The sequence below is a fragment of the Boeremia exigua genome (assembly GCF_020726555.1).
Source record: "Boeremia exigua strain MPI-SDFR-AT-0100 chromosome Unknown C7974scaffold_6, whole genome shotgun sequence".
NCBI classification, from domain to species: domain Eukaryota; kingdom Fungi; phylum Ascomycota; class Dothideomycetes; order Pleosporales; family Didymellaceae; genus Boeremia; species Boeremia exigua.
Genome location: NW_025763523.1, coordinates 1179640 through 1206411, shown reverse-complemented (window position 1 = coordinate 1206411; position 26772 = coordinate 1179640). Strand labels below are relative to the sequence as shown.

Below are 26772 nucleotides of genomic sequence, written 5' to 3'. Positions count from 1 at the left end.
CCAAGATGATTCCAAGTTTGATAGTCGACAGCCATGACTTGGCGATGCATGCGCCCCATCGTCTACCAAGAACGGTAAGGACGCTGTAACCCACGTAACCGGCGTTTGACCGAAGTGTGGCTCGACTCCGCAGTCGGGTATCTAGTTCGAGATCGTTGAGGATGTCGTCCCCAACATTGCTACTAGCAGTACCCCAGGTTCTGAAGCTCAGACTGATCCACCTGGTTCTCCACAAACACCCTGAACCCGCTCTCCGGTTTCCAAAACCGCAAGACATCTGTCCTTGTCAGTGAACACAATTGTTAATCCAATTGGGCGTGTGAGCCGAGATGTTGTAGTTCTTTATCTGTTTCATTCATCCCACGTGTCCAACTCAGTGATATCCAGGGTATCGTTCTTGTGTCCTCCGTAACGCCAGTGCTAATCATAAAGAGAGAGGGACAGACATAGCTTCATTACGAGCCCACGACCATCCATCTTTGTCACGAACGGATACTTTGCTTAGAGTTCTGCCTTTGGCTTCGTCTCCTCCGTATCCTCCTTATCGACCACGATAAAGTCGTCATCTGAAACATCATCGGTCTTCTGCTTCTTCTGCGACGGTTGCTCGGCATGATCGACATCTACGGGCTCGTTGGTGGGAGCGTCTGGAAGCTGTGAAAGAATCTCAGTTGCGGCATTTGCTTCTGATTCCTCCTCTTGCTCTTCTTCTGTGTCATATTCAAGACCTTCTACCGCATCAGATGCAGGAGGGAAAAATGTCCTGTTCGAGAATTAGTTCGATTCGGAAAGCTGGTGTAGTCCCGCTTACGGTATGTTTCTGAAGTATGCGTTTTCGTCTTTCTCGAGGAAGTTACAGAAGATGACGCGGCTAAGTTTATCTGCGTTCTCGCCTTCGTCCAGAAATGTGCGCACAGTCTCCAAAGCGACCAAGCTCGCCTCACCACTAGGGTAGCCGTACACACCAGTACTGATGGCCGAGAACGCAATACTCTTGCAGCCGTTGTCAACAGCTAGTTGTAAGCTTGTCTTGTAGCAGCCTGCTAGCAATCTTGCCGCGTCATCCTTGTTCTTATTCCAATAGATCGGTCCCACAGCGTGTATGATTTTGTCAGCAGGCAGTTCGTAGCCATCCGTAATCTTTGCGCTGCCAGTTTCACAGCCACCAAGTGTCCCACACTCATCCAACAGCTCAGGGCCTGCTGCGCGATGGATAGCGCCATCGACGCCACCTCCACCAAGCAACGACGTGTTTGCAGCGTTTACAATCGCGTCAACGGCGAGCGTGGTGATGTCTTGGCGAATGACACTGATTCTGTCATTGTATGTGGAACTTGGTGAATATTCGGGCGTGTTGTTCGCGGTAGGTTCGATCTTCTTGAGCATATAGAGCAGCTTGAGTGTCGGTATTTCGTCGAGTGGCACAGATGGCGCCATTTCGGATTCACCACTGAAGGGTTTGCTAGGCGGCTTTGCGAGGTAGTAGGCACTGGTCATTATGCGTAGGGTGACAGTGCGAAGAAAGCAAGTGTGTCGTTGGAGGAAGAGAGCTCAATTATTGCTGGAAGCTCATGCGGGGCATGGCCTGTGCTGAAGCTCCCCGCAGCGCTAGGCTGCCGTACCACGTATACTTCGTATGTGTGAGCTTGCAACATTAAGCAACTCCATCTAAACACTTCGAGAAGCTGTGAAAAGAAGGTACTGCTCTCGACGTTGAACAGGTTTATCAGACGTTGCTTCTTACCCAAGCAGGCGCCAAAGAATCCACCATAAGATGTGACCTACGACCAACATGCGTAGGAGACGCCGTGCACGAGGACTCTTTTGTAATCGCAAGGAGCAAAGGCGGGACTGGCTAACACAGTGGTAATGGCGATGAGAGCAGTCGGTGTATGCACAGTCTCAGTATGCACTAGAGTAAGCAGCAAAGAATCTGGTTGATCGACAAGCCTCCAAGTGATGTCATTGTATTTGGGAATCTAATATTAGAGACGAACCAGCGGCATCATACACGACCCCAAGATACAGGGGGGGGGACACGTCGGGCTGATACAGTGTGCCGGCGCGGCATGCATCTAGCAAGTCAAAAGCTCTAGGAGGGTGTTGCAGCTGTTGTGGATTGGCCAAACTTTCGATGGTTACCCGTGAGCTATCAACCGGAGGAATACCCCCCCTGTACACATCTATTATCACCCCCAATCAAGGCTTTACACCATATCCCGACTACCGCGACAGCAAGAGAGTTCATTGCGAATGACCCAGAGTAGCATTGCCAAGACTAGAATGGCAGCAAGACCTATGGCAATTATAACACCGGAAGGAAGAGTCTCCATGGATTGAGCTGATTGTCGAGGTATGAAGGGCTACTCAAATTCTCGTCTGAGGCAAAGTGCTGTCTTGAGAAGCTTATAATGATGATGGATAAGAATAAAGGTAAAAGTTCGACTTTATAGGTTTGCTACTGCAAAGGAACAAAGGTGATGTTCAACGCCAACAACGTCCGCAAGGCTTTATAAGCTAACAACAACGACAGGAAAGTTGTTTATCCATTCGATGATATCAAGCATATGTCACCGTGCGCCGTGAATGTTTCCGACACACCATGCTCAAGATATTTCGGCGCGACAATATGAACAACATAGACTAAGAACTAAACCGGACACTCAAAAGCCAGATTAGGTTGTTCTTGCGGGTGTTCAATTTGGATCGCGCTGTCGGCCTTCTGCGAGAGGTATTTTACAATTCCCTTTAAGTTCTTTGTATTTCATTGATTAGCCATTCAATCTGCCGCTTTATCAACCTTCTAAAATACTGAGAATCGCCTGAACAGTTAGTTCTACCTTGCTCACTAATACGCTGAAGTTGAAGGCTATACTAGCATGCATGTGCGAGGGCGCAGTTTGCATTCCTGTTATGTCACAACCTCAGAGCCTCATCTTACATCGGTCCGTATTCTCAGATCGGCCCGTGAAGCTTGAGGAATTTGACCCACACTATCTCTGATTCCAACTGCTATGTGGCGACGCGTTGGCACAGATCGCTGTCGGTTGTGTCCCTCCCAAAACATTATCGTATCTGCAGACAAGAGCTGCATCGAATGGGTCTTGTACATGCTCAATATGTAGCACTTATGCGCCGCAAGGTTTGATATTCAGGAGCTCAAATGGAGTCTTATTTGGAAGTTTCACTCTGCTGATCGATCATAGGGTTGAATCTGGTCAATTCCTTTTTGTTAAATGTTTTCTTCGTTGGGCAATGGCACACAAGCATTACGCTCCGCACTGCAATGCGCTGACATAGACAGGACCCAGCAGTTAACCCGACTGTCACTGTAACAGAACAGCGTTTGGCTGTGATCACACAGAGCCAAACACAGACAGTTCTATCCACAACAACTGCGACACTAACAGTAACGCCCCCTACAGTCACTTCAACGTCGACTCTACTCGCAACAACAACAAGTATATCCACAGCTACCTCCTTCGTGACTGTGAACCCCCTTGGTAAGATTTGGTCAGGTCTGGGCTCGAGGTTTTGCCGATCAGTGCTGGACAATCAGCTTTGGAAGAGGGACTCGTCTAAAGGACGCGCTAACTTATGTCTATTCTAGGTGGACTTCTTACTCAAGCCACAGTGACAAGCACAGTTTGGGACCATTCCATTGTGCCATGAACTTTGCTAATTTTTTGAGGTAACATCACTTCGGAGCGTCACAATTCCTCTCACGACTACGACGAGCACAGCGACAGCTCTAGCCACAACGACGACGTCAATCTCAATCACGTCCACGTCTTTTGTGACACAGCAGCTTCCTGCTAGTACACTTACTGCTACCATAACTTCTTCTGTATATTCTGTCTTCACGCAATATGTGCTTCCTGGGTACTCTTAGATCTCTTTTGTTGCAGTCAATCCGGCCGTAGATATGCTGAATTATTCCGACTGGGTTATTAGTTCTCTCAGTCATGGACATCTGCTGACGTTGATGTAGTGAGTTATCCATTTCTAGCCAAATACCGTGGCGCAATTCCGCGAAGAACTTCGCAACCCTTCCAACAAAAAAAAATCACGTCTCTTCCCGCTTTTGGGAAATTGAACATGCGAAAAGCAGCATTTACGGTAGGTTCAGGAAGTCTGGCTGATCGCATGCTCACCTAGTAACCCAAACACTTCCTGCACAAACCATAACTGCAACCCTTCCCGTCGTCACTCAGTACATTACCATCACAACAGTGTCTACTCAGCTATCTATAAGTATTCAGCTCTCCACAACAACGTCTCTTTCTACAACAACGGCAATCCCCGCGTAAGTTTTTCTTTTTGTATGCTTGGGCGCTTCAGAATGCAAGCACACGACTTGCTTAACATCCTACTAGGCTGAAAGCCGTACCTTAGCAGTACTAACATGAACTCAGGACTATTACCTCGATCTCGGTGTCCATCAGCACTTCTCTCTCAATCCAAACCCTCCCAGCAGTGACCGTTACGTCAATACCGCTCGCTTCAACCATAACGTCTATACTGCCTGCTGTAACAGTCACATCAGTGCAGCCTGCCTCAACTATAACATCGGTGCAGCCTGCTGTGACAATTACGTCAGTGCAGCCTGCATCTACTATAACATCAGTGCCACCTGCTGTGACAATTACATCAGTGCAGCCTGCTTCAACAGTAACGTCAGTGCAACCTGCTTCAACAGTAACGTCAGTGCAGCCTGCGTCTACCATAACGTCAGTGCCACCTGCTGTGACAGTCACATCAGTGATACCAGCTTCGACCATTGTATCAATATCTTATCCTCCTGCTAGGTAGGTATTCCTGACTCGTTGGAGCAAGGTCCATTTCTTGTAACTTTTCACTAATCCGAGAGCAGTAAGTTCGAGTATATCTAGTTTCGAATTATCCTACAAGACCCTCTACTCGGTATCAACGATTTTGCACAAGTCGCGGGTTTTAAGAAGTCTGAAACAAACTCAACATATGAAAAGTCGATGCTCGAACGGCTCTCGACGTTTGTTCGAATTCCGCAAGCGATTTGCGACTACCTCCTTGCCAATCTTTCCCTATTTGGAAAACTGGACCAGCACTTTTGAATTAGTCGTTTGCTAACGCTTCACGACATTTAGTAACGTCAATAATCACTTCGATTCTTACTGAACCGGCTGTAACTATAGTGTCAACATCAATACTTCCTGCAGGGTACATATCTTTCCCCTCAAGTTGTGCAGTTTTTGCACGTCAAAACATTTCAATCGATTTTAAACTAACATCTCGCTAGTAAGCTCGTTCCCTGACTGGTGACATTTGCAGCTGCATTATGGTTAGCTCCAAGTCCAAAGTCTCTCTATCTCTGTCAACTTGAGGAGCTCATACTAACTACTCAGTAACCATTACAACTGTATCTCTGTCAATACCACCGCCATCCATTTCAATCACAACTGTCACTCAAACCCAGCTACCTAGCTTTATCACAACAACTACGAGCGAGCTACGGACCACCACTGCGACTGAAGTGCAAATATCAATCTTGACACTTCCTCAGACAGTGCTAAGCACACTTTCAGCAACAAGGTACGATGAATTTCATGTACAAGATCTCACTTCAGTTCTGGCTTTCCCCCACCTTTTGACCAGTTGACACAAGGATGCCACAGAACTAGTATGACAGAAACACAACCAGACCAGCAGTGGCCATCGCCACTGCTATCTGTGCAGCCTTGTAGACCCGGAAGTGTCGGCAAGAAACAGTCGAGCAAGCAGGGTCGCTCTCATGTCCGCCCCACATTCCAAGCCTGTCGCGTCAACAGTATCCCTTGCATGACTGTAGGATGCATAATCTTGATCTCCCATATCATTGTCTCTGACATACCTCGATTGTGGGATGTGTTTTGCCATGATACTCACAGTCGAGCTGACCGTACCTGCCTCTGCACTCCATGCCCTGGACTTGGACCCTGGATCCTGGACTTTGAAGACCTTGAAAACCATCTGGCTCCTGGATCTTATTATTGTCTGCGTCGTACTTTGCAATTTGTCGTGTCTGCTTGTTTCGTTTCATCGCGGTTCTCGTGATCTGACAATGCGAATCAGCTGCTGACAAAAGCAACAGAACTTTGACCCAACTGACAACCTTGACCGAAATTTCGACACCAGCTCCAATCACCGTATCTTTAATAAGTACGATACTTACAACTGAAACGTTACCAGTAGAAACTGTGACCTTCAACGGGTTAGTCGAAAGAAGCTTGACTTTGTTCCAACGCGGAAGTTTCTAACAGTGTTAGGACTATTTATGTGACTCCCCCTGCTGTCACAATTACTGAAGATCGAACACTACAGGTTTGGGCTACCCTTCGCATTGCTGAGTGCTGTTCGACTGCTGACGGCTGCGATAGGTCACGCAGACTCTTGATCCACTCACCATAACACGCGAAAGCACAGTCCAGGTTACTGAAACCCTGCCAGCATCAACAGTGACATTTAATGGGTAAGCGAGCACCGTTGCCTTCAGATAAGCTTTCTTCTGCCCTCTATCAAACCCTCGTAACAGACATGGGCGAAACAGCAGAATGATCTAGTGCAACACTAGACTCTGGTATCTCCAAGACGTGTCGGCTTCAGCGCAAGTTTTTGAAGTGTACCGAGCTCCAGACAAACTCGTAATGATGTTAAGGCTGACTTTTGATTCTTCAACAGCACTATTTACGTAACTCCCGATCCAGTTACCGTGAGGATAGACACCACGATCCGAGAGACTCAAACACTAGATGCCTCTACAGTATTTCAGACTGTGGAAAGTATTGTTCGGGTTACGGAGACTCTACCGGTTTCTACAGTCACATTCAATGGGTAAGTTGGCGAAAGCTTCAAGAGCCAGAGCGATAGTCCCCCGCCTCATTTTACGAGCAACTGCAGCTACTCTGGAACAATATTGCTACAGATCATTAGATTCGTCTTCTGTCAATCATTGACTCCGAAAGACTCGACGGCAAGACCCTTGGCTGCCTGAACTTCTCGCGAGAAATGTTCGCGAGCAGTTGGCCCTAAGAGACAAGCACGACAGATACCAAACAAAAAACGATGCTAACTTTTTACCTGTAGAACAGTCTATGTTACACCACCTCCAGTCACGGTTGTCGAAAATAGCATCATTCGCACCACCGAGACTCTGGAGCCCTCTACGATCACATTAGACCCATCGACTGTACTCATAACGCCTGCCCCTGTCATTGTAACGTTGGATGCATCAACTATCATATCAGAGAGCACTCTTTTCACTACATTGTACGCCTTCCGGATTGGAAAAACAGACCCACGGCTAACTTCATCTAGGACTATCACCCAAATCAGCATTGAAACGTCCGTCCAAGACAGGTTAGTTTGCCAGTGTTTTAGATTTTTGTTATGCTGCGTTTTGAACTTTGTTTCTGTTATTTTTTGTTTTTACTTGTATCGCACGACGAAAGGTAAATCATCGAAGACGAATCTGGACCAAAACCGGACTTCCCTGGTAAAACATCCTTGTTGGACGAACAGCCCGTCTCCAGATGTTAGGAATCCAACTGGAAGAATTCCGATTATAACTGGAGGTCCCCTACCAATGAAGACATACAATCTCCGCTGGAGGATAAATCGCCATTTCTGTATGGACCAAGCCACAGCTAGCGACAGAGCTTACTAGTCTTCTGTCAGCCCATATTCAGCATGGAGCATGAGCAACCTGCATACTCGGGTTGCACTGTAGAACCAAGTTCCAATTCACGTCCTTTGTGTTCGATCAGGTACGAAATCTACTCTCTTGAGGTACTAACAGCTTGTCATAGTGTATGCGCAACGACGGTGACGGAAACATCCTACCTCGAAACTTTAGTCTCGACGGTCTATCAAGCCATGACTATTGAAACTATTTATATTGCTGGCCCGACCGTGACGAGAGACTCGCCAGAGACAATCGAGGTTGCGTTGCCGCCCATTACTGAGTGAGTTAATATTCTAGATCTCTTGTCCGCAGGACAATGAGACCTCTATACATTGCCACGAATGGCTCGTCATGTAGCTAACGTATCAGAACCGTTCATGTGACGACCACGATTTCAGATCTTTCCACAATTCTTCAAAGCCTGACGGTGATTGAGAGAATACCGACAACTCTATTCATCACACAAACGCGCGTTGAAAATGCTGTACTTCTCAGCACCACTACCGACCTCATCAGCATCACCTCTACGTCAACCATCTTTGTGGATGCGGGAGACGTAATCACTAGCACGACAACACTAATCCACCCAACAACCTTCACAGTATTTGAGCCAGCGATCTTGACCATGAATCGTAAGTTATAGTTCTTTTAAGTCACGTGGATCTGTGCGAGCTTGGTTGCGAGACAAGATTCCTGTACCGCCAGTCACAGCGGTTGGAAAAGTATGGCGGTTATGAATCGATCGTGGACGTACAGTCTCTTCTGAAGGCTCAAATGATAAACTTGGCTGTAGGCAAAGGCTGACAAAATCTCCAGACTACGTTTACGAAACGATAACTCAGTACAAGACGATATCTGAGACCCGCTCGATCCGTGATATCATAACCCAGACTGAGACCCTCTACTACCCTCTCCCAACAACAATCATCGAATTCAGCACTATCTACGAGCCCGTACAGACGAGCAACATTCTTCCGCCACAACCAGCCACAATGTTTGAGGTCAGCACGATTAGCTGTAAGTACTTGATATTTGCAGCCGTTTGACTCCCTATATTGAACAGTGGCATATCTGCTGTATAGTCGAGATGCTACTCTGCACGGCAGCTGACCTTGAAAACCTAGACCATATTCCATGCCCAGCTACGGCAATCCCGTCTACCATTACCATCAAACCCATCCAGACCTTGGTCGTCACGTCTGCCCTCCCAGCTGTCCAGACAATTACAGCTACAAAGCCGTTTGTTCAGATCTCCCGAGCGACAGTGACGCTGCGGCACACGACCACGATCTTCTCTGCCAAGTTATTCTACACGACCATAACGGAACTGACAACCTGGACTGCCCCTGGCCACCATATATGGACACGTACCATCTTCCGGCCCATTCCAGAGTTCAAGACTGTCCAAGCGTTGAGTACCCGTACCGTTGCACTATCAACATCTGTTCTGTTGCGGCCGACGACGATCTACTCCTACAGGCTGGTCCCGACAATCCTCACTTCGACCCGCACATCTCTCAAATTTATTGAAAGAGCGGTTACAACCACGATATTCACAGGAGGAACTGTTACAACTACTGTAACAACGAAACTCGTGGATTCACCGATCCAGACCCGCCCCACGCGGTTTTTGCCTCCGCAAATTCTGCCAATAACCGTAGAACGCCCGTCGATCTGGCCCACGCCTGCACACTATCCGCGCGTGAGGAATCACTGGACCCCGACTCCTACCCCTTGTGCACGTCAATAGCGTTTGGTCCAAAAGTGAGAGCTATACGGGAATGACGATAGTAATCAGGCGTCGATCCAGACAAGATCAAACAGGCCTGCCAGACACCGCATCATGCTTGAGATCCACATGCAGGCATCCTGACACGCGTGTCTGCAGGCGACAGTCCAAACGATGGGATTACATAATTCATCGCATGAGAAGAACTTGTGGCGCCACCGCCACCAGCCTAGGAAACGGCGTTATTTTACCCCACTTTTCCATACGAAAACGAGCGCACCTGCAGAACCGCAATTACGAGAGGGCCCGTCCAGTTCCTGAAAGCCAGGCTAGAAAGTCACAGCAGGATAAGCTGATGTTTCTGCACGAGGCGCTGACTGGCCTTGAGGCAGATGTGCAATAGCTCAGGCGGACACTCTGCATACTTTTCAATCTCCGAGACAGTTGAGAAGCCGTCAATTCTGGTCCTTTCATAAGATGCATGCAGCCGGCCGCTGGAGCGATCTGCAGAGTTGATGAGAACGGCTCGGTCCGCGGCACGGCTCGCTCTGGGCGTCCTGATGCCTCTTCAAAACGCTCATTGACCAGAAAGGCCTACTTGTCGATAGAGTGCACGTTGGACGGCAAAAGTGCGGCTGCAGGTACGGCACACCACCGGGGATTTTGCTCGAATGACGCCTCTAGCCCCGTCACATAGTTAGCTGGCGCGGGATCATGGAACTGTGGCCTGGGACATCCAAGCATGCGCTATTGAAGGATGGTACGCCTGAACAATATTTGTCCGGTTGCGACGCGTGTAGATGGTTGAGATTCAGCCGGTTCCACTCCCGCCATCCACTACCCACAAAGCACCTTCCCGATGGGCTCGGTCTAAGAACCTTTGATCAGCTGCCAGTCATCGCTAACGGATGGTTCTGCGCAGGAGGTTGAAAAAAGTAAGACGAGTACGGCATTTTTGCTCCACCAAACCTTTTGGACCCCAAAATCCACAAGCCTATAAGAACAAACGCTCATGGCTGCAATTGTTAGATCTCACTAATTTGAAGCACTCTCTTGGCCTGCACCGTCACCTGTCAAAATGGTACAATACGCCAACTTCCTCTTTCCACTCTATGTGTATCCAATCGACAATGCTTGGGAGCCGTTGACCTCTGCGGCTGCGCAGTATCCCGATGGCGAATGGTTGCCCGAACAAAGATTATGTCGAGGGCATTGCTTCCCTCAACAAATTCGCCAATATTGATACGATGGGTTATGTGCACACCGCCAACAGGTGGGACTGCGGCTCGTCGGGGAAAGATATCTGCTTTTGCACGGCACCAGTCGATGACGTGAAAGCAAACATCACTACTTATGCAAGCTGGGGGACCAAAGGGTGTGAAGGCTGGAGCACACCAAACCCTGATATCCACATCGACAGCATCTTCATCGACGAGGCACCTGGCCAGGATGGTGGCAGCTGCCTCAGCTACATGGCTGACCTCACGAGCCACTCAAAGTCCTCTTTGACGACTGCTTCGGGTGGCGAGGTTCTTTTCAACGCTGGTGCAGCGACTGAGCTGTCATACTTCGATGTCGCCGATGTCATTATCCTTCTCGAGGACACCCAAGCTGCATATGAGGCTATACCCGACATTGGCGTGCGCAATGGAAACGGGAAGTACTACAAGAAGTCTTCAATCATCATTCACTCGGCTAGCAACGCCACAGACAAGATTCAGAGGGACACAAGTACTATACTGGGACTTGATCGCGATGCGTTCCACAGCCTGTTTTACACTGATCGATCGACTGATCAGTATGCAAACTTTCCCTACGATTGGGCTGAGATCATCAAGGAGGTCAATGCAGTTGCGCAGGCGAATAAGGCTATCCTAGGAGCTTGATAAAATGCAGGCCTCAGGATGTACCATGTTCATGTGACTGATACGAGCGGGAAGGGTAGACTAGCAACAAACAAGGAAAATCTAGTTATCCTCGATTGTATGATGTTCACCTCGAATGAATTGATGTGATGAGAAAGCTACGTTTTCTTGGTAGTCTTACTGCCGCCATCAGCTGCTTCATCCTTTATCCGGTGCAAAGAACCATCGATAGCTCCCGCTGCAATTGCTAGACGCTCAGTCTTAGCCATGAGCCATTCATTGTGCGCCAAGCCCAGCTTCCAATGCGCAGGTAAGTTCGCGTAGCCAAGATGCGCACCCAGAAGGGCACCAGCAGCAGCACCATTGGTGTCGGCATCCCCGCCTTCCATGATCAGTTCTACCATGAGCTTCTCGAACAGTTGTGCCCTCTCCATCATACAAACAGCTACAGATGCTCCGGATGTGCGCCGTATCGCGAGTCGCAGAAGAAGAATGGCTGATCCCAGGCACTTGTACACATATCCAATCTTGAACTGGTCGTCCAGTTGAAGCTCCTTTAGAGTCTCTGCGTACACGTGCTTCTCGAACTCTTGACGCCCTAAGTGCTGTCGGATTTGAGCCTCAGTCAGGCCGGTACTTTGACCAGGATTCATTAGATCAGGCTGCTGGCGTACCCAGTCGTACGCCCGTTCAATCGCCGCGTTCATATCCTTCTCGGTCTGAATCTGGCCTCGCAGCAATTGACGGATCACACCTACAGAGATACAACACGAGACCACGCATCGCGGATCTACGTGTGTTGTCCTCCCGACTTGAACGCTCAGGCGCCACGTCTGCTCTTCTGTCAGATTTACTCCAATGACGCCGATCGGGTGCGTGCGCATCAGGCTTCCATTAGGTGCGGATTTTCGAGACGAGTCAGTCCAGCAATCGACAGCGCATTTGAAAGGGTCATTCAAGAATCGATGGCTGTTAGCAACCCTTCCAACGAGGATGCCGACATCGTATGCGGGACGGTCAAGTGCGGGTAGACCTCGAGACACCCAAATTTGTAGCCGCGCAGCGAACTCCTGTCCCAAATTTGCATTGGTTTTGTTGCTTTGGATGTACAGGTAAGAAAGTATTATCAGCAGAGCTTGGTCGGTGTCATCTGTCCACCCGCAGGGCTCAAACTCGAGGCGATGGGCATCCGGATACGGCTCTGTTCTTGGCTCAATGAGGGTAAAGCTCTTTTCTGGATACGCGTTGGCAGAATGCGCTTTCGAGAGAAACTCCGTGTACAGACCGATTGTGTCGCCCAGAGCAGAGCCGATGATGCAGCCGTATATTTTGTCGATTGTTGTGGCCATTATAAACGGGTGTTGGGCGACGAGTCCTTGCGTGTGATGGGCCATGCTGATAGATGTGTGAATGGTAGAGAATGAGAGTACAGCTGGTATGTAGTGGCGGATATGTAGTAGATTAGTATGTCAGCTCAAGGCAACACAAAGTACAAGGCAGGCATGTGAAGGGCGCTGGGCGCCTGACGTGGCTGTGCGCCTCAGCCTTGCACGACTGCGCCTGCCACACATTGCCTCGATACTGACGCAGGTTCTGCTCTTTGGTGCAACATCACAAGCAAGAGTGAATGTAGATGAACTTGATGGTAGAGCATTGGTTACTAGGTATGATGGATAAATGGAAGGCAAAAGTTGATCTTCAGGCTACACCGCTTTTGGCGTAGCAACATTGTGCCCTGCAACACAACCTCGCTGTGGCAGCACCTTTGCTGCAGCTAAGATATAGAAAGCTAGAAAGGTATGACCTGCCTGCAGTAAACGGTTAGTACTAGCACTAGCACTGTGGTAGGAACAGGTACCTTTACTTTCTCTAAGCCACCTGGCACTACCTGTCCTTCCCTCTTACTGACTTCACTTGTACAAAGTACAAAATAGAGCCCTGAAAGAGCCAAAAAATTAGGCACGGCGAGAATCGAACCCGCATCTCCCTGAGTGAGGCTCATTCTCCACCTCCACGAGCGGCGATGACATTGCATCACCACCAGAGAGGTTTCGATATGGCTGCCAGATCAGAACGTCATACCGTTGGACCACGCGCCCTTGAGCTTTACAACGATGGAAGAGTGATACTCTACAAAGACTATGTACTTTTGACAAAATGTTTCTGTAGACGTCGACAACTCGATGGTGTGGACGCGGCGTCTTCGCAGTTAAGGCGTGTATCTTGCAAGGCAGTACAAAAACACCTTCCAACCTTGGAACTTGTGCAGTATAGCTCGAAGTTCCCTTGTTACTCCAAGCCGTTTTCTGTTTCGAGTAGAAAAGCTTTTATGTTCTTGTCTGATTAGTGGTAAACGTAAATCTTTCTGATAGCCAGCCACACTGAACACCTCCAATGGAGCGAGGTATCAACTGTCTCCGACAGTAGGAACATCGACTGCCCATATTTCTTCTTATGGACACAAGTATACAGGCACATTTGTTTCTGGACGAAAGCAGGATCCATCCCCTCTGACATGTTGAAAGTATCTTCTTTTCTATGTATTCTCATGATAAGCATGCATGAGAAAGCTCAACGATGGGTCATAATATAAGGCAGAACTTACACATTGCCTCGCAGTACACGGAGACAGGAAAGTGTGAGACGACTGTCAAGCTGAAGAAGATCGTCTTCAAAATTGCATTCGCTTAAGGCTAAGGTATACGCTTCTGTAGGAACACAGGACTTTCAGATAGATGCTCATGGAGTACCAGTAGAGCTCAGCTCAGCAAGGATAATTTCCGCAGCCTTCTCTCCAATCACCAGCGCTGTGTTGTTGGTGTTCGCACCCACATTCTCTGGCGGGATACTCAAATCTGCGATCTTTAAACCTGTAACGCCATACACGTTCAACCGTCCGTCGACAACGCCGTTGTCTTCTCTTGGCGCCATCTTGCACGTGCCTAGCGAGTGCCACGTTGTGTTGACGTTCTCGCGCAGCCATTGCTCGATTGCGGCGTCGTCCTCCGAGGTGTAGACCAGATTCTCGACATTAGAGAGCGGCTCTTCGATCTCGATAGCGGCAGCCTTGGAGCCCTCGGGGAACTTGGGGTGACCGGCGGCCAGCTCACCGCGGTAGAAGTTTGTACGTCGAAGGATTTCGCGCTGCTTTTTGTACGCCCAGAGTTGCTTCTTCATGTCGATGTCGTGGTCGTCGTTGAAGAAACCTACATCGAAATCGAGAGGGTCCTCTACCGATGACCCAGTGATGTGCATGTGCCCGCGGGAGTATGGGTACGCTGTGTAGGTACCAGCAGTCACGTATTGGCCTGCTGGTACAGAAGATGGATCCCCGAGGAAGCTGTAGGGTGTTAGTGGCATGATCCTCAGGGGACCTTGATTAGACCTACCAAGACACGAGACCACACAGTACCAATGGCCGGTTCGGTGTGTTCTTGAAGTCGCGATCCCACGACTCTCTAAACTCAGGTCCCAGTGTGCTTACGTCTTCCTCTGTGGGTCGAAGCTTCGAACAAATATCGATTGCATTCCAACCCAGCATTTTGTCATTGTTCTTAACAAGCTCAGTCGCGTCCACGCGGCCGCTCAAAATACCATCGATAGTCTGGTCGGGTGCAAGACTTGTCCTGTACGGGTAGAGAAGGAGATGGTGATCCTGGTAGTCTTTTCCAACACCAGGCAACTCCTCAACAACCGGAACACCAGCCTTGTCGAGAATTGACTTGTCGCCCAATCCAGATCGCTCGAGAACTGGTGGAGTTCCGCACGCGCCACAAGTCACGACGACGAGCTTGCGTGCCTTCACGGTCTGCACAGGATGTGCAGTAAGGCCGATTACTGCTTGATATTCAGGGTTTGGTGTGTACTCTACACCAACAGCTCGCTTGTTATCGTCAAAGAGCACCCGGACAACCTTGGATTCGACAAGAACGTGAAGGTTCGAGTGTTGGCCATCTTCTAGCTTAGGATGGATATATCTGTGAGCCGTGTCTTGTCGCTTTCCTTCAGGTGAGACGTAGCGTTGCCATCGTTGAACTCCGTTGTTGGTATCAAGAGTCTGGAGGTCCTCGATTTCGGGGTAACCGACCTCTTTGGCCGCCTTGATAAACTCTTCTTCGGCGTCTTTCACGCGGAACCCACCATCTGAGATGTGGATCGGACCATCTTGGCCGTGATGTGCCTTGTCACCCGGACCGTGGTAAGTCTCAAGCTACGTATATATCAGAACCTGTTGTCTTATCAATCTGCTGGTATTACAAACCTTCTTCATCTGCTCCAGCATCTCGTCAGCGGACCAGCCTTCGGTGTTCCAGGAATCAAAGTCCTCGCGCTGTGCCCTTGTGTACATCATAAAATTGATGGACGATCCGCCGCCGAGAGTGCCACCGCATGGCACAATGGGTTCGCGGTCCGCAAGCTGTTTCGATTTGTTCCCCTTATAGAACAGTGCAGTCTTCTGTGTTGGTAGGAGATTTTGCAGGTAGAAGACTGGGTACACGATGCTAGCCACATCTTTGTTATTGGCACCGCCTTCGATCACCAAGATCGAGAGGTTAGGATGAGCTTCTGCTAGACGACCGGCAATGATGCAGCCTGCCGTGCCACCTGCCATACAGAATCAGTTTTTGAGTCATGCAATAAATCTCATCGTACGTACCACCAGCGATGATCACATCTACCTCATCAATGCCGTCAGCTAATTTGTTTTGAATGCCCATCTTGCTAGTGTTATCCAATCGGGGAAGATTGGGATGATATGGCCACGGCATGATATGGCGAGCTGCCTCCTTAAGTACGGGTCGCCATCTCGACCTCCAACAGGTGGTCTCCACATAGCTTGGGGGCCTTCAAACTAGTTGACAGGACACCTGCAGGAGGGTACCCAGCCCAGCGGTACATGCACCGCGTCAACCCAGTCGATTCGGCCAAATATGGCGGACATTTAGGGTATTCCTAAATCGCATCGCCTGTGGTTGCTCGCCGTCGCGCGGTGATGTACCAATTGCAGATACACCGGACTGTGTCAAAGTCGAATCACCCCGCATTGCGGCTATCGTGGTGCTCAATGCCTAACTTCTTGTAGCATGGTATTTACGGCCCCGCGACGGTCATTTTCCGCGCATGGGCGGTTTAGTGGCCTGTAGCGTCTCTCTAATCCTAGATGGTGAAGGCGCCACGTGTGCTCCGTGGTTGCCATGATCTTAATTCGCTCTTATATTTTGACCCAACTATCCCCTGATCCGAAAGACCAGACCAGACGTGCCATCCTCGGCGATGTGTTACTTGAAGGGTCTGAAGATCTTGTCCAAGATTATGCGCCTCGATTGCCCTGCAGGTGGGCTTTCTTCGGGCAATCCTGCAGCCCTGCAGCCTGAGTTCCAGGCCTGTGGAGATTTTGACAGGTTGCCTTTTTGGCGACAACAATAATGGCGACTGCTGGGCGCCTACAACCAGGTTCCTGGCGCTCTGGGTAAGACTTCAAAAGTCTCTGGAGCTGGCATCGACGTTTGATGCGCACTCACGTCCGGTGAGACCTGGTAGGTGCAGTGCAACAAGTGGATCATTTAGCGCTCGGATGTGGGGCAGTAGTATCTCGACATACCTGAGCCGTGCCGGGTTATCATGTTCCTATTACAGACACGTGGGGTCTGATTTCAGCGTGATTCAACGACAGTAATCAAAAGGGCAACAACGAGCTAGCAAGGACGATGCTGATCGAAGTGAAAGACCACTGCGCACCCTGATTCTACTTATATTTATGCAGGAGAGGCGTCCGCACCACGGTTGCATGTGTTGATATTGATGTGGAGTCTAGGCTGTACCTATAGTCCTCTGAAGAGTTCATCAATTGTAATCGGCTTCCTTACCGCATTACTGAAACCCTCGTGGAAACTGACCCAAATGCGATCCTCGTCGCCTTCTAGCTTTGTCTTTTGCCTCACTTCGCCTTCTAGCAGTGGCTTCTCTTTGATGACCCTGCCAAAGAAGTCGCGCTTTACCGCTTGCTTGTTCGCTGCATCAAGTTTCTTCGCAACGTCCTCTTCTTTCTCCTCGGGCTCTATGAGATCTTCGTGATTTTGCCCGCCTCGCCGCTTTCGGTTGTCCATGTCAATACGTGCAGACTCTTTCTTCCACTCCATCTCCAGCACGCTACGAACTGCATAGCGCACCTTGTCATCGGCCTTGCCCGTTAGTGTTTCGAAATTCGCAAGAGTGTCGAGAGAAGGCTCCATCCGGAACACGAAACCACCACTGCGGTTCATCGGGTCTTCAGTTTCGACTCTACTGCGTTCAAAGCGCACACCAGTCGCTGCCATGGCCTCAACGGCTTTCTTGACAAGCGCTTTCTCGGACGACTTGCGCACAGCAGCTGTAGCGTTCGACTTTGACCCAGCAGGGCCGGTGTTTACAATGACAGGCTTGACGTCTGGCGAGAGCATACGAAGTGTGTAAGGGATCAGCTCTTTGGCCATCTCTTCTGGGCTCCTGAACAACCTTGTTAGTGGCAGGCTCAATGAGGACTGAAGACCCATGAGTTGTGCTCGACTGGCTTTGAGTTGTTCGGCTGCAGCAAAGTTCGCGCCCGGCCCAGAGAAAGGCAGCGATTGCGCATCCGCGTCTGCTGTTGGGTTTGAGGCTTCGCGGCGAGGCGATGCAAATAAGTTGTGGAATGCAAGGACAGACTGGGAGAGGTAGGGGAACAGCTCCCATTCCTGCGAGCTGTGAACGGCGGAAGAGAGTGCATCGTGGAAGTGGAGCCACTCATAAGCGGCAGTAGGTTTGCTGAGGAGAGTGTCATCCTGGAAAGGTTTCTCAGGGTAGGCAGTAAAGCAGTCTACAAGGTTAGCGCCAACTTCGATGAGTGAAGCTAGCTACATACCAGTCACAATGCGGTCGCAGTCACCGCTGGTGTCGATCATTTCTCTAAGACGGTCCATTGCTCGCCGCTTTGCTGCCTCAGCAACGCCAACGACCCCCGTCTTTGCTCGAGCAGCAGCCGTTCGCACATCTGTTGTCTCAGCTTGCTTGGGGAAGCCAGCACCTTCTTTGAATACTCGGGTGACAACGTCCTTTGTACCCCCGCGCCCAAGGCTGCGCGCTGCTCCACCACCGTGCTTCAAGTCATTGATGAAGTTGTCCTCGATCCATTTTTTCGTCAAATGTGGCTTCTCTTTAGTCTTCAGGCTGTGCGATGTCTTCAGCCGCCCTGCTACCCATTCCGCCATGACCATGACTCCTCGGATATCACCTTCGCCGGTGCCACTGCCAGTGCCGCCTTCCTTCTTTGTACTGACGCCCCATGTAGCTTCGCAAAGTCGGCGTACACCATCTGAATCGCACTGAAAACCTTCTTTGCTGAAGATGTCTTGCATCCGAGTGACCACCATGTTCAAGGCCGGTTGGCGAATACGCACAATCTCGGCAAACGATGACTGCCGTAGCGGGCGCAAAGAAGGATGATAGAAGTCGTTGCAGATCAAAATGAGCGGCCTTAACAATCTGAACCTGTCACCTTTCTTCTTCTTTGCACCCGTTGCTGACGACTGTTGTCCGGCTGTCTTCGAGTTCTTCTCATCGAGATTGATCAAGTCAATAAGGGCCTTGACGAAGCCGCCATCTCCGCCGCCGCTACTGCTGCCGCCTACTACACCATCAACCTCGTCGACTACTACACAGACTGGCTTGCCAGCCTTGCGCACCTTTCCATTTGCAGTGTTGGAGCTGATGCCACGGACATTTTCTGTCCCAACCATGTCTCGAATGCGGCCTTTGACAACATCTCGACTGCGCTCATCTGATGCATTGATCTCTTGGACTTCATAGCCAGCTTGCCGCGCGCAGACATGGGCCAGTGTGGTCTTGCCTAGTCCTGGCGGACCTGTCAGAAGCAGAATCTTGCGATGCCTCTGCTCCTCTTCCCCAAAGTCTTTCTTCGAGCTCTTGGACTTTGCCTTAGCAGAGCCAGGGAAAACGATCGGGTCCCAGCCTTTCAACCAACGCAAAACCGAGCGGTGCGTGCGCTCGTCTCCAACCAAGTCTGTGAATTTCTTTGCTCTGTACTTCTCAGTCCACATGAGCGTGCGATTGCTCTTGCTAGCCGTGATATCTGGCCCCTCAATTGACTGGTGGGTCATACTTTCGATTTCCCGAACTTGCATAGATGCTTTTGCTGTATCTTCAGCCTTTGCCTCATCTATCAAGGAGTGGATGTCGATGCCGTAGTAGCTTGTCCTCGCCCTCCCTTCTACGGCCTCTGACCGTGCTGCGATCAGCTCCTCGAAAGATACGGCTTCCCTCTTTGCCTTCTTGGCAATATAAATCGTTTTGCCTGCTGCATTCCGCGCTACTGTGCCACGCATAGGCTGTGCAGAGGCAGGAGCACGGTGCAGTGGTAGACGTATTGTCTGCGGTTGCGGCTCGAAGTACGCATCGAGCGCTTCCACTGGCACATCTTCTGCATCGGCGATCTCGTCCTGACTGGCAGGCGGTGTGTAGTCTGTAAGCTCTCTTGGCGCCGAAGGGAGTTCTCTGACACTATCGACCGCTATCCGCTTCAAGGAATGCTCTTTCAGCGCCGCGATGTCATCTTCGTCATCCGAGTCGTCCACAAAAGCCCCAAACTTGCGGGCAATCTGTTTGTTCGGCACATCTCTCAACGGGCTCCGCACCTCAATCGGCCGCTTCCGCTTCTGTGGTGTCGTGGCATGGGGTATCGAGGAGCTCGGTGGGTATGCGATTGGCGATGAGATGAGCGGCATAGCGAGGACAGGAGGCGAAGACAGTGGCGGTAGTCCGTCGGTGGATATATCAGCGGGTATGCGCTGGACCAGGAGGCGTGTATGGTGTTTTAACGGCGTATCTGAGATTATCAGCGCTGGTGACCGCGCTAGGATGAGCGTGCAGTACCAACGCTATCTTGACCTTCACTTCTGAAGACGTCCGTAAGTTTCCAGGCCCGGTGTTGAATGACAACGCCTTTGTTGGTTTTCCTGGCCCTATCCTCTGCGATGCACGCCTGGATTGCCTCAAGATCGTCTGAATGGGAATTCGGTACGGGGTCAAAGTCGGAATAAAGAAGAGCAGGGTCAAAAGAAGATGGAATTTCCGTGGGATTACGACTCATCGAATCATGGGTATAACGCTATGCTCAAGCAAAGAAAGGCGGTGTCAGTGACGAAGTGCTATGCTCGCGCCAGGGTTTCAACGCGTCGACGCGTTAAGGCGCGATGGTACTAACCATTTTCAGATGCGGGAAATTTTGCGATACAACCCGCGCCTATTGTATCTCGATGCAATGTACCAATTGACCCCGCCCGAACATCGGTTGCGAGTTTTCGACCGGCTCAGTTTGTCTATTCATCATTTGTGACCTAAGTGTGTATCGCACGGAGGCTCTTGTCGACCTTGGCTCAAGAATCGTGGCCCCACTTTCGAGACGACATGCAGGTAGACGCAGCGACGAGTAAGCCGCCACACGCCGTGAACCACAATATATATCAGTATGCACTGAAAACTTTCATCTACAGATGAAAAAGCTGAGTGGCGCAGCGGAAGCGCGCCGGGCTCATAACCCGGAGGACACTGGATCGAAACCAGTCTCAGCTACATTTGCTTTTTGTCTTTTTGTCATTTTTGTCTTCGTATTCACGCACGTGACGCCTAGAATCCGCTGTAGCGTCAAAGACAACGTGGGACTTTGGCTGAGGGCCTTTCCAAGTACACATTGTTGAAGCCTTTAAACAAAGCTTTTTTTACCAGACCCTGGTGGCACCACATGCGCAGCGAGCAACACCTGTATATTGCACGACTTTGTGCGCTGAGCTGTGCTTTGTCAGTCAGTGCATCAATCGCAAGGCGTACGGACGTAACATAGTCAGTGGCTGCCGCGGAATCGGTGCAATTGGGGTGGTGATGTCATGCTCCACGAAACCAGCTCGTAGGACTCATGACTACTGATGGATGCGGACTGTAAGGCTACATAAGTTCTCTGGCCTCTCAGGACGGGAGCGCGTTTTACGACGCAGTAATACCTTCACAATGACTACTTTTGCTACAATGTTTTCTTTCTACACTTCACTAGCCAAGTCGCTCTTCAGTTTAGCCTTCGCGCGCCTATACAAGGCGCAAGTTGTACCTCCACGTGATCTTACCGGTCAAACAGCCATTGTGACTGGCGCCAACAGTGGCATTGGACTGTCCATCGCCGTTGCACTCGCTACACAGGGCGCAGATGTCTACTTGGCTTGTCGCAATGCTGTCCGTGGGGCAGCAGCTGTCGACCATGTTATCGCTCAATGCCACAACAAGAGCCAGGCAAGGGTATCTTGCCGAATCCTTGACGTCGGCGATGCAGCCACTGTTCGTGCATTCTGCGAGCAATGGCCAAAAGGAGTGAAGATTGACATGCTGGTGCACAACGCTGGCATTGCTGCACCTCCAACCGGAGCCTCAACAAAGACAATGGAGCGCCTGAACCTTCTCTACACGACCAACTTCTTAGGCAGCTTCCTAATCACGCATCTTCTCGAGCCCCACCTCAGCCCAACTGCAAGGGTTGTGATGACTAGTTCGACAGGCAGCTACTCTGCAGCAAGCCACTTCCTCAGAGGGGATACTTTCGGAAGAATACCAGGGCCTTCCAAGCCAGGCATTGTCGCACGAACAATCACCAAAAGCAAAGCGATGTTGGGCATCGACGCAGAGGGTAGTGCTGGAGCGTACGGCGTGAGCAAGGCGCAACAGGTGCTGTTTGCCAATCTTCTGCAGCGCCACTTCGATACACAATCACAAGCATCCAATGGCGACGGGGCACGCAGAACAGCGCACGCTTTCACCCCAGGTTTCACATCAACGCCAATCTTTGGGAAGCTCAATGTCACCTGGCGGACGTGGATCTCCGATCCCCTGTTTGCCATGCTGAAGTTGACCGAGAAGTGGGTTGCAGTCGACACGGACGAGGGCGCAAAGACGGGGATATGGTTGGCGACATGGGGAGATGTGCTAGGAACGACGAAGCGAGGTGGTGCATTCTGGGACAGAATGCAGATGCGCACAAGTATCGTGGATTTGATGGACGAAAAAAGAACGATAAGAGAGTGGGAGCTCTGGGGAAAGGATGCCGAGATCATGTGGCCAATTTAATCTCCTTCAGTCACATCCGTACCCACCCTCCTGCACTGGGCTCGTCTGATGTTACGCAAAAATCGCGTGTCCTACGACGATAAGTGATCACGAACGTCGGTCAGAATACCCAAAGCAACGCAATACCATCTGCCGAGCCTCATCCGTACCAACCACCTTACCCTCTGGGCTTTCCTACCCCCACGTCCGGAAGAGCGGCTGCGTATGCCTTGTAAAGCTGCGCCTTGCAATGCTGTGCCCCGCAGTAACAATCCTGCTGCTCATACAAGACGTATGCGCCCCGTCATTCCACAAGTGGCCGTTCAAGTGGGATTGAATATTGGGAACAACAACACCAAGAATTGTGGCGCCAAAGGACGGACAACCTCACATCAGCCTAGGTCTTTACTGTTTGTATCCTCGGATACTACGGTGCGGAGCCAAGCAATGCGTACCACGGCTCCTGGTTTCCGTTTTGCTGCTATTGGTCAGCTGACGAGGTGTTGTCCTTCTTGGCGTGCACTTCTTGAAACATATACCGTAGGACATGCTGAAAGCCTCAGTGAGTTGACGATGTTTGGTTTTCGACGGAGATATCGTCGGAATCGTTCATATGCATTGTCGAGTGGTACTGTACCCGCTGTCGCCATGTTTTGTGGGCTTCGAAACCAGGACGTGGCTTGTAACCCATCGTACAGTCGGCAGGTTCCAAATCGTGATCGATCTGTAGAAGCAGAGGCACAGCATCAAACCTACCCGCGGATCGACCAATGTGCGCACAGGGGAGAATCCTTCGCGTCTGTTGTCGAATCGTAACAGAGTATTTGAGCTATGTCCAGTCGCTCGTGGTTGGCTTGAAGCCAAGAAGTGGTGCTGTGGTATAAGCGAGTTCACTTGCATATTCGCGGCTGCGGTCCAAAGATTCCGGCTCTTAACCTCATGGGTGGAGAGCTATTTGTCTTCTGCTCTGGGAATCTGTCCGCAGAAAGCATCTCTTGGAGCGCCGATGAAGCAGTATATATACCAACACGGATGCGTAGAAGGGGCTTTTGTCAGCAAACCAAAGTGCACACAGGCTTGTCGCAGAGTTAACATAAGGGACTTGGCGACGCTGCACGACGCTCCGTCAGCGCTTCTGCAGTGTGCGTAACATCCGCGGATTTACCGCAGGATCTTTTGTCCCGGGTTTAATGTAGCCACGGGCGCAGGCATCACGTTCGTTTGGATCTTCCCAACTACGGTTATCTAAGTATCGCGCCCTGGCAGCGTCTCGGAAGGAGACTTCCAGCTCTCTTCCATCTTGAACCCAAACATCTTTAGAAAGGTGTGGCCTAGACTGCACTGATAGGCGTGGAACAAGTTCTCGAGCACTTTACTCGTGTTCGGCAAGCGAACCGATTGTCAGGCATCAAGCACCGAGCCAATAACACCATGCTTCCAACATCACAAAAAGAAGGGCCGGGCATCAAAGTCGAGACCGAGCAGCAGTCGTATGTGCAGTCCGCCTTCTTACACCGGCCCCTGCTAACCCCGCAACGGCTTAGCAGTATACCGGACTTATCGACTATAGCGGAGTTTCTCAAGGATGGCCAAGACGCGTTTGGGAGGGTTGATCCACAACTACTCGAGAAGTGCGGCCAGACATCGGGGAAAATGAAAGACTGGATGCTCGAGCAACTACGTGAGAGACTTGCAGCTAGATCCGAGCTGTATTACGACGAGTTACTCATACTGCGACCCCTTCTTAATGTGGAATATGGGCCGAATACGAAAGGCTTACATTGTCTGTACCCAGAGCTTTCGAGGCTCATGAGGTCAAACCTGACTTATGCAGTGGTCTGTACAGATTTTTTCCTCGAGGCCCCAGGTGACGAGATACCGCAGGCGATGAAGGACACTTGGCTTCGCGATGTCGCACAAGACATGAGCACGGTCTTGATTGACATGGGGGAGAACGATACATTAGACTGCCGGCGAGCAAATTTTGAACAGAAGGATGCTGGGCATCAACCGTTGGCGAAATTGTCACCTGCTGCGCTCGGACTGTTCACGAAGCGCTTCTATGGGTTGGGGCTTCACCAGCAAACCGAGTCTATGCTTTTGCAATTGCGACTTCAGATGGACCATGCCCTCGCCATGGATTTGCATAGGATTTATGTTCCATATTTGCAGGACCTAATCAGTCTTATGCTCATGTACGGAATTCCGATGACGAACACCACATACGGCTTGTTTTTCGAGCGCGTTCTACACAACTACTTCAAACGATTCCTTGGACAAGACATCAGAGATCAGGGGAGTATAGAGCACAGATCCTGGACCCTGCGGGCCAATGAAGTTCGTATTAGAATGGAGTCTTTCGACCATACTTACTTTCGGGAGATCCTGGGGCACCGGTACGACATTGTTATACTGCCGGTCGTGATGAAACTTCCGCCTGGTCCACAAGCTCATGGTCAACTTGACTCGCTGTAAACGTTCACTTCGGATGTTTCAATCCGTCAGGAACACCAGTCACAGCAATGAATTCGAACGCCCCACAGTATGACCAAACAGGAAACCCAACAAGCACAACAGTCCAGTGACTTGAAATCACAATCAGGACGCTAAAGGTTCCATGGACTTCGAAAGACGAAGGGTGCTGGCTGCATATCGCTGCCAAGACGCGCTATCGCACCCGCAGATTGGATGATCACAGCCCCTGTGGTGATCCTTCAAGTCGAGCAGCATCCAGCAACGAAACAAGCCACTGGGTCTGGCCAATATGCCAATCTATATTGAGTTGATCTGGTCGCTGAGCGAACCGAGCAGCTCGTGCCAGCGGAGTTCCATCAAACGCCAAGTCTCCTTCGATACATTCACGCAGAAGTTGGCCGGGAGCATAACCTGGGCTTTCTGACAGTGATGACAACTGGATAGCGCCGTGATCCAGATGTTCCAGCAGTAGATCCTCCATCTCTATTTCTTCGCTTGAACGACCGACCTGGCTAATATGCATTGGATGGTCGATGGCTTGATGTTCGGTTTTGCTTATCTCGATTCCAAGTGGTAGCTGATGTACTCCGTGTTCAATGGCCGGCTGAATTGGCGTCTGCGCTACCATTTTCTGTCCTACCGTCACGAAATACTCTTCGTTCTGTAATTTGTCTTGTATCAGCACACCGAATGCATTCTGAGTCGACTGGGTCTGCGCGCTTACAGGGGCGCCTACATTGTATGTGGGAGCAACCTTCTTCGCATCATCTTTCAAGTACTTCATCTCAACATAGTGTCGGATAATAGGACGATCAGTATGCGCAATCGTGATGTGAGTGCGACCAATGAAGTCCAAGATGCTTGCCAGATCGTCCGGGAACATGTAGTCCTGTGGGGATCCCAGCGAAAATTGAATTGCACGCGTTAGGTCGCCAGCATGGGTACCTTGCGGAATTTTTTTCACTCCGAGCATCAGGTCGCGGAGGGGAATGGAGGGTAGCCGACGATATCCATTGAGTTGCACGTCGTCTGGCTCGAATCCATCCAACGACAGTGTTGTCGGATCCCAGTCAGGCGACGCCGTGTGCTTTACTTTGGTCCACCCCTCGACCATTGTACGCATCGTCTTGCGATACTCGTCGGTGAGCGTCTTTCGAGCTTTGTTCCGCTCCTGCTCGCTGGTGAGCTGATTTTCACGATGTTCGTCAAGGATCATGAAATGCACGTTGGCATTAAGATCGTTGTTCATTAGGTGTGCGCAGATCGCCCTATTCTTGAACCAGTTTGGTAGGAACACGAGGATCTCGACGATGGTGAAGTTCAGCGTTGTCAAGGGCAGCGTGTAGCAGTGTGCTGGCAGATCGCGAAGGAACACCGTGTGTGCACTACGATGCGGAAGCTCTGGCATCCCGGCGATTGTGTTTCGAAGTGGTAGATGTTGGAAGGCCCCAGCACTGGGGTAAGTGATCCGATGTGGAGTGTGCAAATTCTCGACCGAGTGATACCAGGCGTCATCAGCAAGACCATCGTCATCGGCAGACATTCTGCTCTAGTATCAGCAGTGCAATGACCTGTTGTGTTTTTTGGAGTTCACTTGGTAATGTGAGGTTGCAACTACGGTGGTGTTGATGGTGGCACAGAGAGTACTGGGAAGAGCTCTCTCCTTCTTTAGATGTCTAGGGGTACATCACAGTGAAAGCAATGTTGAACTCAGAGTGAAAGCGTCGCAATCAAAGTGAAAGTCAACTTAAGACTGAACAGTGTGCTAGCGTCTTACGGCATCTTGTACGATGTTTAAGTATCTAGAAGGTAAAGGAGAATGAATTCTGCTGGCACGCTAGAAACAATAACCGGTAATACTGCCATTGTAAAAGGCTCTGTTA

The 26772-nt window shown here is 50.4% G+C and overlaps 9 protein-coding genes and 2 non-coding genes across 11 annotated transcripts; 5 read left to right on the top strand and 6 right to left on the bottom strand.

Moving 5' to 3' along the window:
* Positions 1–501: 501 nt before the first annotated feature.
* C7974DRAFT_311206 (uncharacterized protein) lies at positions 502–1437 on the bottom strand (the record flags this gene model as incomplete). Its single annotated transcript, XM_046138300.1, has 2 exons — positions 502–763; positions 812–1437. 2 exons carry the CDS (start codon positions 1435–1437, stop codon positions 502–504), a joined length of 888 nt encoding a protein of 295 aa, XP_045997156.1.
* A 6382-nt stretch (positions 1438–7819) lies between these two features.
* On the top strand, positions 7820–9679 carry C7974DRAFT_185472 (uncharacterized protein). Its single transcript, XM_046136470.1, has 4 exons — positions 7820–7979; positions 8069–8331; positions 8516–8716; positions 8824–9679. The coding sequence occupies exons 1-4, from the start codon at positions 7891–7893 to the stop codon at positions 9447–9449; spliced, it is 1179 nt and encodes a 392-aa protein (XP_045997155.1). The 5' UTR covers positions 7820–7890; the 3' UTR covers positions 9450–9679.
* Positions 9680–10209: 530 nt separating this feature from the next.
* Positions 10210–11383, top strand: C7974DRAFT_185493 (Spherulation-specific family 4). The gene is made up of 2 exons (XM_046136471.1): positions 10210–10363; positions 10458–11383. Exon 2 carries the CDS (start codon positions 10601–10603, stop codon positions 11312–11314), a length of 714 nt encoding a protein of 237 aa, XP_045997154.1. The 5' UTR covers positions 10210–10363; positions 10458–10600; the 3' UTR covers positions 11315–11383.
* Positions 11384–11393: 10 nt separating this feature from the next.
* On the bottom strand, positions 11394–12942 carry C7974DRAFT_394358 (ADP-ribosylation/Crystallin J1). Its single transcript, XM_046141876.1, has one exon. It carries the CDS (start codon positions 12685–12687, stop codon positions 11452–11454), a length of 1236 nt encoding a protein of 411 aa, XP_045997153.1. The 5' UTR covers positions 12688–12942; the 3' UTR covers positions 11394–11451.
* Positions 12943–13249: 307 nt separating this feature from the next.
* Positions 13250–13392, bottom strand: C7974DRAFT_t72. The gene has a single exon. It is a non-coding gene; the product is annotated as a tRNA-Gln (tRNA).
* A 640-nt stretch (positions 13393–14032) lies between these two features.
* C7974DRAFT_312123 (alcohol oxidase-like protein) lies at positions 14033–16011 on the bottom strand (the record flags this gene model as incomplete). The annotated part of the gene is made up of 4 exons (XM_046138344.1): positions 14033–14633; positions 14683–15503; positions 15555–15898; positions 15951–16011. 4 exons carry the CDS (start codon positions 16009–16011, stop codon positions 14033–14035), a joined length of 1827 nt encoding a protein of 608 aa, XP_045997152.1.
* A 1104-nt stretch (positions 16012–17115) lies between these two features.
* C7974DRAFT_359114 (uncharacterized protein) lies at positions 17116–20466 on the bottom strand (the record flags this gene model as incomplete). The annotated part of the gene is made up of 3 exons (XM_046139657.1): positions 20201–20466; positions 18174–20153; positions 17116–18128 (listed from the first exon to the last, which is right to left on the bottom strand). The coding sequence occupies exons 1-3, from the start codon at positions 20415–20417 to the stop codon at positions 17116–17118; spliced, it is 3210 nt and encodes a 1069-aa protein (XP_045997151.1). The 5' UTR covers positions 20418–20466.
* A 361-nt stretch (positions 20467–20827) lies between these two features.
* On the top strand, positions 20828–20899 carry C7974DRAFT_t79. The gene has a single exon. It is a non-coding gene; the product is annotated as a tRNA-Met (tRNA).
* A 432-nt stretch (positions 20900–21331) lies between these two features.
* Positions 21332–22435, top strand: C7974DRAFT_433970 (uncharacterized protein; the record flags this gene model as incomplete). The annotated part of the gene is made up of 1 exon (XM_046144957.1): positions 21332–22435. The coding sequence occupies one exon, from the start codon at positions 21332–21334 to the stop codon at positions 22433–22435; it is 1104 nt and encodes a 367-aa protein (XP_045997150.1).
* A 1102-nt stretch (positions 22436–23537) lies between these two features.
* Positions 23538–24997, top strand: C7974DRAFT_185455 (uncharacterized protein). The gene has a single exon (XM_046136469.1). The coding sequence runs from the start codon at positions 23846–23848 to the stop codon at positions 24887–24889; it is 1044 nt and encodes a 347-aa protein (XP_045997149.1). The 5' UTR covers positions 23538–23845; the 3' UTR covers positions 24890–24997.
* Positions 24998–26747, bottom strand: C7974DRAFT_454100 (uncharacterized protein). The gene has a single exon (XM_046145900.1). The coding sequence runs from the start codon at positions 26430–26432 to the stop codon at positions 25107–25109; it is 1326 nt and encodes a 441-aa protein (XP_045997148.1). The 5' UTR covers positions 26433–26747; the 3' UTR covers positions 24998–25106.
* Between the last annotated feature and the right edge of the window lie 25 nt (positions 26748–26772).

Coding starts and splice junctions, on each gene's coding strand:
- C7974DRAFT_185472 (XM_046136470.1), top strand. CDS start 7,891: ATGACTATTGAAACTATTTATATTGCTGGCCCGACCGTGACGAGAGAC. Junction 8,332..8,515: donor AGCGATCTTGACCATGAATC/GTAAGTTATAGT, acceptor CAAAATCTCCAG/ACTACGTTTACGAAACGATA. Junction 8,717..8,823: donor TGAGGTCAGCACGATTAGCT/GTAAGTACTTGA, acceptor TTGAAAACCTAG/ACCATATTCCATGCCCAGCT.
- C7974DRAFT_454100 (XM_046145900.1), bottom strand. CDS start 26,432: ATGTCTGCCGATGACGATGGTCTTGCTGATGACGCCTGGTATCACTCG.
- C7974DRAFT_394358 (XM_046141876.1), bottom strand. CDS start 12,687: ATGGCCCATCACACGCAAGGACTCGTCGCCCAACACCCGTTTATAATG.
- C7974DRAFT_185493 (XM_046136471.1), top strand. CDS start 10,601: ATGGCGAATGGTTGCCCGAACAAAGATTATGTCGAGGGCATTGCTTCC.
- C7974DRAFT_185455 (XM_046136469.1), top strand. CDS start 23,846: ATGCTTCCAACATCACAAAAAGAAGGGCCGGGCATCAAAGTCGAGACC.